This window comes from Artemia franciscana, chromosome 21 (genome assembly GCF_032884065.1).
Source record: "Artemia franciscana chromosome 21, ASM3288406v1, whole genome shotgun sequence".
Classification (NCBI taxonomy): domain Eukaryota; kingdom Metazoa; phylum Arthropoda; class Branchiopoda; order Anostraca; family Artemiidae; genus Artemia; species Artemia franciscana.
The window spans coordinates 26,687,721-26,700,431 of NC_088883.1; the positions used below are offsets into that span (position 1 = coordinate 26,687,721).

The 12,711-nt window shown below is 32.6% G+C and overlaps 1 protein-coding gene across 1 annotated transcript; it reads right to left on the minus strand.

Moving 5' to 3' along the window:
- Positions 1-1,213: 1,213 nt before the first annotated feature.
- Positions 1,214-11,622, minus strand: LOC136040626 (uncharacterized). Its single transcript, XM_065724902.1, has 2 exons — positions 11,524-11,622; positions 1,214-1,804 (listed from the first exon to the last, which is right to left on the minus strand). Exons 1-2 carry the CDS (start codon positions 11,548-11,550, stop codon positions 1,223-1,225), a joined length of 609 nt encoding a protein of 202 aa, XP_065580974.1. The 5' UTR covers positions 11,551-11,622; the 3' UTR covers positions 1,214-1,222.
- Positions 11,623-12,711: the final 1,089 nt, after the last annotated feature.

Sequence of the window (12,711 nt, forward strand, 5' to 3'; positions counted from 1 at the left end):
GCTGAGCATGAGTCAACTCGCCAAATTTAGTACGAGATATAATATCAATATTCGAATCTCCTCTATAAAAACCTAGTATCTGCATTTTCATGTTTTAAAGGTACCAATTTTTAGCGACAGAAAATGAGAGTGTAACTTTTAGGCTGACGCTTTAGAGAACTTGCCTGAGACTCTAGGCGGGCGTGCCTCTCCAAAAGCTAATACACAAGTATTTGTCCAATTTGAGAGTCATAGCTACTCCCGCCGTTTGCCCTGGCAAATTACCAAAACATCTAACACCGTTTGCCCTGGCAAATTACCAAAACATATAACACCGCTTGCCCTGGCAAATTACCAAAACATATAACACCGTTTGCCCTGGTAAATTACCAAAACATATAACACCGTTTGCCCTGGCAAATTACCAAAACATATAACACCGTTTGCCCTGGCAAATTACAAAACCTATAAGGTTCCTAATTCACGGGCGAGTCCAGGGGACCTCTCGGTTATGTGTTAGTCCTAAAACACGGTAGTCTGCCTGAGATTCTAAGCAGGCAAGCCTTTTAGACTTAGGTCACTTTTTCGCCTGTGAGTTCAAGTAAATTCGGTCCCCCCCCCTTTTGTATGCATTGTCCGTCATGAGTCAGCCTAAGCTCTTGAAAGTCCCTAAGGTTTCATAACTATTTACCTTAGTTCTACCCTAAGATGGATGGATAGATGGACTATCAATCGACAAGTGAAAATGACATCATTTTTGTGCATTCCTGAAAAAGGCTTATGCCAGCTGAACCTCTCACTCAGACTATCTGTCTTGGATTTTTTTCACATTAACTATGGATTGATGGCAACTTGATTTTAATTCAAGTTGATTAATGGCAAAATAAACATACTTTTATTTACCATTGGTAATTGCACTGGTAATTGGAATCGGTAAATTTTAATTACAATTGATACGAATGGTAATTACACCTAATGGTAATTAAATCTAACGATAAAGTTACATGTAATATAACCTATTAAAGAAAATTTTTGTTGCTATTGAATAAGGGAATTTATTATAAAATCCAGACATAAAAATGCCTCCTTTAGGTCTAAAAATATTTGATTTAAAGTTTATACTATTGCCACCAATTTTCAAAAATAGCTTAGCAAAAAAAGTTTCAAATGAAGCAAAAAAATAAAATCCAAGAAAAATGTTACAACATTTTATTGAAAGTAAAAACATAAAATTTAAGACAAGTCAGCCATTCTGATAAATCTGCGTATTGTTGTTATGATATCCAATGTCATTTAATCCTTTTAGGTAAGCCATATTTCTAATCCCATTGCAAAACAAATAAATAAATGCTATACTAGACAAAGTTACATAAAACACAACAACAAAGGGCACCATAATATCCCCTGCAACTGCCAGGAAATTCCCTGTAACGGTCCTAGGCATGTAAAATTCAACCGGTACTTCCCCAAAACGGGGCTGATACAGACGAAGTCCACTTTTGACCTCTCTGATTCTTCCGTTAGTTTCGACAATGGCAACATCAGGAACAACAGCTTCACCAGCTCTTAGGGAAGGATTCTGAAATTGTTGAGTCAACCCAGTCTCTTCCAGAGTTCCATATGTCATACCAGGTTCAAGTGATAACCTATTTGGCTGATAAGTATCAAGGAAAGTCATTTCTGATTCCTCTTCCTGTGGACTGAGAATGTGAATGTTACGATAGTCTTCTAAGAGGTGGTCGCGATTACCAGTGCCATCTGGCCAATTTGGAGTAAATGAGTTTTGACAAATAACCCCTTGGAGGCAATGTGTCGTGAGCATTACCTAAAAAAAGCCACTTTATTTAAACAGCATTGTCAGTGCTTTTGCTTCCTTCCTTTTTTATTTTCAATGAGTTTTTCATTTATGTATATTTGTTTTATGAATTTTCTGTTTATTTATTTAGGTTTATTTATATCTTTTTAAGGTTTATTCATGCTTTTCAAATATCTTAAAAAGGTCGCAGGTTGGCAAAAAAGAAAGATATCAGTAAAAGAAAACATGCAAAGTCGACTAGAATCGACAAATTCAAAATAGAAGCTTTTTTAACAATTACTTTTTTTTAAATATGTTCTTTTGCCACGTCTATCGCAAATTAGATTACTATAAATCTTACAAACAATTACAAAGAATATAGTACGAATACACGGTAAGTTTTGGTTTACATCTTTTTTTTCTTATGGCAAATTTTGGCTGTAACCTGTACAGAAATTCCCCTCAATAACTGAAAATTAAAACAATACACCCTCGACCCAAATCCTTTTAGAGAACTGGCTGAAAAACTGGAAAGTAGGCAGATTACATATTAGTGGACAGATTGTTGTAATAAACTTTCACGTTTCTTATGCTTCTTTTTCAAAAAAATATTAGCCATTACTTTAAAATTTGGAAAAAAATAGCCACTCAGCTCCCTTGCTTCCCTCTGTTCATACCACGTGTTACACTAGGCACGTGTGCAATATTTTTTTTTTTTTGGGGGGGGGAAATTAAAAAAAACACATATTAGCTAATTTAAGTAAAAAGTGCCAAGAAATAGAGGAAAATATAAGGATTTCTTGGGGTCTGTTGCAGAGGGCCCTTCGCTTTAGTTTAATTAGTACTGAATTAAGCCATTCTGACAAAAGTTCTGGCTATTTGACATTTGCACGCTTTTATTTATCAAATATGTAAAAACACTTGAGCTAAAATTTTAATGTTGGAGTTCAAGCGAATAAATAAACACCGAAACACCGAACACCGAAACCGAAATCCACTACCGAAATGGTATGAAAAAAATAGCTTCTTATCACATTGGTTCTGTTTTAGACGATTTATTTTTGAAGCACAAGTGCAAAGAATTCAAACTTCAGTGTAAAACATAAAGGCGGACGGCATACAACCTCATAAACTGAATTACCTTTTCGTTTAAGTTTTTACTCTCAGTATTTACTTTCACCTAAAAAAAATTTCAACTTTAATTTCTGTTCATGCTTAATATCATTTTGAGATTATTTCAGGGGGCTATTCCTATCGAAAATAGTTATTTTTTTTAAGGGCTTTTACTTGAAGACCCCTCTTCCAATGCTCAAAGGGTTTAAGCTGGATCTTCTTTTGAATTTACTTCTCGGGAGTTTTTTTTATAACATTTTTGTTTATTCCGAATTCAAACAAGTTATACCATTCTCATCGTTTTAATTCCATTCACTGATAAACACTTCCATTCAAAAATTCCCACTTGCTGGGATCGTGTCCCCAAAATTTATTTTGAAAAACCTATAATACCTTTGATCAAAATAACCTTATGATATAATATACTATGATATAATAGAATATACTATGACGCTGAATACGACCCTACATAAGAAACTTTCTTCGAAGATCTCAATATGCATCCATCTGCTTAAAATCAGTAATCCTCCATAGCTATCAGTTACCCCTCCGGGGGGGGGGGTGCACGGGTCATAATACCTTTGGACTCTTACTTTTTTGCCGTCTTTGATTAAAATTTCTACTTTTAGATTTTAGCAACTTTGGATTTATTTTAACTACTTTGAGACCTTGCTCGGCTGGAATGGGCCCCGGAAATGAAAAAAGGTGAGAGATGAGGCTCCATAAATCATGTTGTTACTAAACCTGTTTCCAATCTCTTTTTTAACCTCAGAGGCTTTATTAAGAATTTTTGGAACTCATGATTTTCGTTTTAATGAGTTTCCTTCTGTAATTCTACGACTGCTAGAAAAAAGATTAGGAAGATCAAGTACCCTTGAAACGATAACTTTGAAATTTTATATTTTCTTATTGAAGGACTTTAAAATTACATGAAGGGGCCTAGAACTTGATGAGGGGCCGGTTGATATGTTCTTCATTTTGAGTAATACTAGGTGACTTCGAGATGTTACCTGATAAATCAATCCATTATTTTGTATGCTGTTTAATGAATTTAAACATATTATTTTATATGCCCAAGTTTTTAAGATAATTTTGATTGTATACTGAAAGTTACTGATATCCCAGCTCCTTTAAGACTACGAAAAGTGTTATAGATTAGTTTGTTTTTGTGAAGCTACATATTTACCTTTGACTCTTAAATCAATGTTCTTCTTCTTTATACTTGGCTTTTGTGTTTTCAGTAAAGCACTAGTTTTCTCTAATCCTACAAACATAGGGAAATGTCACCAGTTGATTTATTTGCACTAGTTTTATTGATATATTTTAGATAGGCTAGGAAGTAACAAATTTTGTTCGTTTTAAGTTTCAACTTCGCTCTTTACTTCCCTCGGAACAACTTTGTTTTTTTTTATTAATATTGGGAAATATTCGGAAATTTTTTAGGGTGAGATTTTTGTAGGTGGATTTTCCGCGGGGAGAGCTTTCCATGGGAAAGAATGTTTCTGATGGGGCTTTCCAGGAGAAAATTTAAAAGGGGATGGGAATTTTCTTGCGCTGTTTGAAAATCATCATAAATTAAATAAAACGAAAGTAGAAGTTAGGAACAACATTAAAACTTAAAACGAACAGAAATTATTCTGTATATGAAGAAGGGGCTTCCCGCAGTAAAAAAAAATGAATCATGGCAGTGTTTGTTCTGCATTAAATTTGAATTAAAAACGGGCAAAGACTAATTTAAAAAAATAAGTTTTTCTAAGAGAAGTAAAGAGCGAAGTTGAAACTTAAAACGGACAAAATTATTGTTTCACAGTCTATCTAACATACATCGATAAAACTTGTGCAAATAAACCAACTAATAATATTTCCCTAGCGCTTTACTGAAAACACCCAAACGCAAGTATAAAAAAAAATAGAATCCTGATTTAGGAGTCAAAATTGAGTTCATAGCCTGACGAAAACACACTAACCTATGAAGCGCTTCATAGTCTTACAACTGCTCATATCACTCATATCAATTACTCATACTCAATTACTCATATCAGTAATTTCCAATATACAATTAAAATTATTTAAAAATTAAAGCAACAAAATAAATATTATTTTACTATCCACAAAGCCATTGAACAACACGCACAAATAATGGATTGATTTATCAGGTAATATTTTGGAGTCGACAGCTATAACACCAATAGTGAGTATAGTTAAAAAAGAAATCGCCAATGTAACAACACACACACAGATACAAGCACACACCACAAAATCGAACACAAAAAGTATAAACTATAAAAACTAAAAAATATTGAATAATAAAAAAAGACAGAAGGAGAAAGGCAGACAGTTTTCCTACTTTAGTAATTAATATAGATAAGTACTTGAACGAAGCCTTAATCCTACTCATCCATTCAATTACATAGGTCAAACAGCATAGTTATACACAATCAACCGCAAAGAATAGTACATGGACAAGCAGTCGTGTCGTAAGTAAGTATAAGTCGTCATTTACCAAATATTAATAACAGTAAAAAATATACACATTAAAAAAGACAAATAATGCAGAGGCGACCACCCAGCACAAGGGCAATACAGGTACACACTTGCCTACAGGGTTTCGGCACTTTAAATTCTCTACCCGGGCTATATAAAATTTTAAAGTATATAAAAATGCTCTTTATTGTTACTCGAAATGAAGAACAAATAAATCATAACATGAACTCCAGAACACTGTTATTTCTCCCTATACAACGGAATATTTCAAGTTATGATACAAATTCTAAAGCTACTTTATAGTCCTAATACTTTCAAGATGGCTTCACTCCGGACTTGTCTACAAACTAATCATGAAATGTCCTTTTCGGAGCCAAAACGAAATTCAATCATTGGACTGAGCTCAATGTGCAGGAGTGATACCAAATTACACACACACACATACAAAAGAATAAAGCTACAGTCCTAAAATGCTTCATTCTTTTTTTCAAAAAGTTTCCTTAATTGGTTTGCTTCTACTGTACCAAAACTCCTAATTTTTTTGTGTTTTCAGTAAAGTGCTAATTTTTTATAATCATACAAACATAAGGAAATATTATCAGTTGCTGTATTTGCACTAATTTTACCGATGCATGTTAGATAGAGTGTGAAGTAATAATTTTGTTCGTTTTTTAGTTTCAACTTCGCTCTTTACTTCCCATAGTAAAACTCTGTTTCTTTTAAATATATATATATATATATATATATATATATATATATATATATATATATATATATATATATATATATATATATATATATATATATATATATGATAATGTAATATATATATACTATATCATATAATATTTATATCATATATATGTATGATATATATATATATATGATATATATATATATATATATATATATATATATATATATATATATATATATATATATATATATATATATATATATGTATATATATATATATATATATATATATATATATATATATATATATATATATATATATATATATATATATAAATAAGTTGTTTGTCTGTGGGTCTGTCGAGTGACGTCATATCATCATGTCGTCATGAAGTCATTAAAAGTATTTAAGAAAATCGTTCAAAGACAAATTTTTAATTGTAAGAAGATCGTGGACGGAAAAATGTTTAATTGTAAAATGACTGAAGAACCTACAATGGCAACAGCCGAGGAAGCTGCTCAAAGAGTCTATGCCAAAAAACTTGCGGCTGATAGAGAAAGTAAGAAAAGAAAGCGTGCCGAGGAATCACAAGAACGGCAAGAAAACAGGCTTGCGGCTAAAGAACGCAAAACCGCGCAGTTAGATGAAAATCCACCTGGACAGCGAGAGTCAAAACATATCAAAAATGAAAATGATAGCGATGATGATTGGGTTTGGGATTTTGACTTGGATAAGGTCATCAATGCCTACCAGATTTTAGTTAAAAAAACAAAGGTTCGGCGATATGTTTTTCATAGTGACGCTGAAAAATAAAGAAGAAAAAGAAAACTGAAAAAAGAAAAAAGGTAAAAAACTAAAGAAAAAACTAAAAAGAAAAAACACTCAAAGAGAAATTATAGACCGGGACACAAATGACGACCGGGACAGAGGGAATATAAATGACGACTGGGACACTCAAAGGGAAATTACAGACTGGGATACCGGGACACAAATAACGACCGGGACACAAATGACGACCGGGACACAGGGAATATAAATGACGACCAGGACACAGGCATTTAAGAATATCGTTCAAAGACAAATTTTTAATTGTAAGAAGATCGTTGAAAGAGAAATTTCTAATTGTAAAATGACTGAAGAACCTACAATGGCAACACCCGAGGAAGCTGCTCAAAACGAATGTATTCACGCCGAAGTAGCTGAGTTGGTAAAGCGTTATGTTTCAGGTTCTAGGTCCGAGAGGCTCCAGGTTAGAACCATGGCTTTAGCATTAATACAAAAGAAGAAAAAAACTAAAAAAGGTAAAAACTACAAAAAAACTAAAAAGAAAATACTAAAAAAACTAAAAAACTAAAAAAAAACAAATAAAAGGTAAAAAACTAAAAACTAAAAAAGAAAAAAAAACTAAAAAAAAAACTAAAAAAAGGTAAAAACTATAAAAAAAAACTAAAAAGAAAAAAAAACTAAAAGCTAATAAAAAAACTAAAAAAAAAACTAAAAACTGAAAAAGAAAAAAAAACTAAAAAAAGGGAAAAAACTGTAAAATAAAGGAGAAAAAGAAAACTAAAAGCCGGGACACAGGGAATATAAATGATGACCGGGACACTCAAAGAGAAATTACAGACTGGGACACTGGGACACAAATGACGACCGGGACACTCAAAGATAAATTACAGACCGGGACACCGGGGCACAAATGACGACCGGGACACAGGGAATATAAATGACGAACGGGACGCTCAAAGAGAAATTACAGACTGGGACACTGGGACACAAATGACGACCGGGATACTGGGAATATAAATGATGACCGGGACACAGGGAATGTTCGATTAGCAATCACCATCATCAAAGCTCAAGGGCAATCATTAGAATAATGAGGTATAGATCTGAATACGGATTGTTTTTCCCATGGACATTTTTATGTTGCATGTTCAAGAGTCGGTAAACCTGACAATCTATTTATATGCACAGACAATGGGACATCGAAGAATGTTGTATATTCGCAAGTTTTACGTAGTGAAAAACATATATATATATATATATATATATATATATATATATATATATATATATATATATATATATATATATATATATATATATATATATATATATATATATATATATATACATATATATATATATATATATATATATATATATATATATATATATATATATATATTTATATATCTATAACGAAAAGAGAAATCTTTTCTCTTTTATCTATATTCACAGGTGGGACACAGGGACACAACTACAATGGCGGGTAACTAATATGGCGCGTAACGACTTACGCGCGCGGGGGGCTTGGGGGGCACGAAGCCCCCCCATATATATATATATATATATATATATATATATATATATATATATATATATATATATATATATATATATATATATATATATATACAGCCGGATAAAAAGTGGTTTTATATAAAAGACTGGAAAGAAGTTAACCGCGAGATGTTTCGTTTTGAATGTGACAGAATATTAAATAAAATAAAGGTACCCTTTCATTTGTTGTGCACGCTCTCTGGCCTTAGTGAAAAAGAAATAGCCATCGGATTTACCACCTATCTAGCTGAAAATAACCATGCATTAAAGTGTGCTGAAGCTTCAGCTGTCCTGTGCAAGCGTATTAGGAAAGGCTATCAAGTTCAGGGTTGGTCAAAAAACCCTTCCCTTATTTCTGCGTGCGAGTCTTCTAAAATTTGGCTGAATATTTGGAGGGATTGCGGCAGGCCTAAGTCTGGGACTATAAATGGTCTGCGGCTACGTTCTAAACGTTTTTTGCTAAAGTGTTAAGAAAACATAAGGTTGATCTTATTGAGAAAAACGCTCATAAAATTGCAGAGAACCCTTCGAAGCTCTGGAAAAAATTTGAACGCCATTGTGAACACATTAGTGCAAATAATATTCCTGAGCCTGAGTGGATAAATTATTATAAGCATGAGTTTTCTTCTCCCGATCCTGCTCTTGAGTCAAAATTTGAAAAAGAATTAAGTGCTTGTCTGAAGAAACACGAACCTTCGACATTTATAATTAAGCCAAGTGATGTATCGTTGTATTGTCAAAAACTAAAGAAAAGAAATTCCGCGGGAGTTGATGGAATTACTGCCAGACATTTTGATTGTGCAAGTGCTCTTCTTTTTAATCATTTATCTCTACTTTTTCAAATGTCTATTGAAAACGGAGTTGTTCCTTATCAATTTACAGTTGGTCAAATAACCCCTATCCCGAAAAAAGGCAAAAAGGATTTTACTTCGTGTGATTCGTTCCGACCTATAAGAGTTTCTTGTACTATTTTTAAATTGTTTGAGTCAGTTATTTTGGATGAAATTGTTTCTAAATGTTATGTCCCACCCCACCAGTTTGGTTACCAAAAAGGTATTAGTCGGGAGCATGCCCTTTTTGCTTTAATGAATGTTCTTGCTGATGCAGAAAGAAGTAGATCCCATATTATCCTTTGTTCTTTAGATGTTGCTCGTGCTTTCGACTCTTGCATTTTTTCCCAAGTTTTATTTGAAGCGTATAAAAGAGGGGTAAATTTTTGTATAGTGAAGTGCCTTCTGTATATGTACCATCACCTTAAGGCGAAGTTAAAGGGGGGATCTTCCCTTTTTGATATTTTGAAAGGAGTCCGTCAAGGTGGCCTTACCTCACCTTCTTTATTTAATAACTCTGTTTTAAATGCCCAAAGTTCTGTTAATTTTAGTTGTATTCACCGTGGATTTAACTTGTCTTTAATAACTTTTGCAGATGACGTTTTGAATCTAAGCCGTACTTTTAGTGGATGTGAAAACACGTTTAATCAGCTTTATAATGAATATAAAAATATTGGGCTTTCTTTCAATGTTGATAAAACTGCTGTTGTAGCTTTCAATTTTAAAGAGACAAATGGCCCTATTTTTTTATCTTTAGCTAATGTTCATGTCCCCCTTTCTCAAAAATTAGTTTACCTTGGAATGCCTATTGGAAAAAATATGAAAGAAACTGTGAATTTATCCCTTGAACTTTTGAAGAAAAAACTGAGAATTGCTTATGCTTCAATTGCATCTAATATTAAACATATTGATAAATTAAATCTTGCGAAAATTTATAATAGCCTAGTTGTACCTCATCTCCTTTCTCTTTGTCCGGTTTGGCAGTTTTTTAGTGAACCTCAGAAACTATCTGTTCGTAGAGTATATTTTCGTTATGCTAAATTCCTTCTCAGTTACCCTCCTTGGACTAGAAATAGTTACTTAGTGAACAAATTCCGCCTAGTTTCTCCTACATCTATTATTGATAAAAGGCTTCATGATTTTCGTTCTTCTATGTCGATAGTGTCTCACCCATGGTCAGCATTACTTATTTAATTGTTTGATTGTGTTAATTTGTATTTATTTGTACCTTTTTTTTCTCTTATTACTCCATCTTAAGGGCGTTCCGCCCTCTTTTTGTAGATTGGTTATAAATAAATTGATTAATTGATATATATATATATATATATATATATATATATATATATATATATATATATATATATATATATATATATATATATATATATATATATGTATACATATATGTATATATATATATATATATATATATATACATATATATATACATATATATATATATATATATATATATATATATATATATATATATATATATATATATATATATATATATATATATATATATATATATGATAATCTTTGGTAGTCTATTTCCTTCATCTGCAAAACGTCGCCTAGACATTTGAACCTATCCATTTATTATAGCTCTAGAAAGAGGGCTGAGCCACATTTTTCGTACAGCTTATCTGCTGTATATACGGTCGGTAAAACGAGTACCTTGTTGTAATTTGCTATGGGGCAACTGTCTCCGATGAACTGTGTTCCTGCCCCCCCCCATCTTAAATTTAGTATTTTCTAAAATCTAGTCAAAACTGAGATAGACCTACATAATTCAAGCATCCACAGAACCAGATCAAATTCTTTTGTATAACTTTGCCTTTATAGCTGGTTTTTCATTTGGTCATTTTCACGTAAGTTGAGAAAATCTACTCCAACTTTGCCCCTCCCCAAAGATTTAGAAGAAATTACACCCCTTAGTAAGACTGCCCATAGACATAATTCCTCTGAAAAACATTTAACAAAATCTTTCTCGATCTTTTAAAGCGCCCACATTTCAAAACCATGCCTGGCCACAGGCATTACTCTGGCTTTAAATGTTCTAATCTTAGTTCACAGATTAACCTGTCCTTCCAGACTTTTTTCAATGGTGAAAAAACACCCTTGGCCTTGGCTATTCTACTTATAATTATTACAATTATACTTAATTGTATATTTCTCATCCTTAACTGAGTAGCTTCGACTTCTTTTCTCTTTAGATAAAATATATGTTAACAGTTTCAATACGACATCTAGCTATAATTGAGCAGTCAATGACTAACCTTCAATATAAATTCGATAAAGTTCATATTAAATGATAGATTCACATCCAGGTTCACGCCACTATTTACAGTATACCTAAAAAGTATTTTTAAGCTGAAAGGCAGTTAGCGCGACTTTTGCTTTCAATAGGTCTATTTTAAAGTACATTTATATTTTTACCCTCCATAAATTCCATGGCTAAATCCGGATTCCAGCATTAGCTCTATTTTAACAACAAATTACGTTTACACACCTACTAAGTTGAAATAGAGCATCCGGGTTCACACAAGTTCAATACTTGATTTAAAAAAAATTAAATGGTGATTGGGGGTAGTTCTTGGGCACAGCTTTTTAAATTCACCTATGCACTGTGAAGTAAAGGGTTGGGATAGAGCTTCGATAATTAAAAATATAATACTTCCATGTATGGTCAATTGTAGTTACTAGGTAATCCGAAAGAACTTAGATTTACCTTGAACCCTTAGACCCAAGGTCCTTCTGTTTTTTTTTTTTTTTTTTTTTTTTTTTTTTTTTTTTTTTTTTTTTTTTTTTTTTTTTTTTTTTAGAGGAGTTTAAGGCATCCAAAGAGAGACGCTAGTTATCTCTCACTGCTACTGCCCGTCTAGGATCCTCCCAATCGGGCTGGATATAAGTATTAAATTTATGAAGTCATGTTGGTAACTGTGTCATAGGCTGTTTGGGGCGTCCTGTCTTTCTGTTTGTTTGTTTTTTGTTTGTTTTTTTGTTTTTTTTTTTGTTTTTTTTGTTTTCTTTTTAAGTTGTGCTTCCTCACTGCATAATCAGTGGTTCCCAAAGTTGGCTCGTCTCCAACGAGGACCGTATCCCATATTTTTTTCGAGGGGTGTTTTACACGAAGACTTTTTTGGGGGGGGGGGTGTATTAGAAAACGCATAAAAAATTTGTTTATATCCATTTTTGTTACGTCTTTACGAGTGAGGCAAACACTTCAGGGGGAAGGGGTCAAACCCCCTAGCCCCCCTGGATACGGCCTTGTCTCCAACCCATCTGGCAGAAATTTCCAATCTTAGGACCCATCTTTTTGCTGTCTTAGAGAAAAGAGGGCATTAAATATTAGTAATACTCAGATTCCGTTGTGACGAGTAGTGGAACTTATTTGTTTTAATTGGAATGGAAAAAATTACAAATAATACCTATGACAAATGAATGACAGACAGTTGAAATGAGAA

Excerpts from the sequence above, each read along its gene's own strand:
- LOC136040626 (XM_065724902.1), bottom strand. The coding sequence starts at position 11,550 with ATGAACTTTATCGAATTTATATTGAAG. Across the intron at positions 1,805-11,523 it reads TTATCGAATTTATATTGAAG|GTAATGCTCACGACACATTG; the intron begins GTTAGTCATTGA and ends GGCTTTTTTTAG.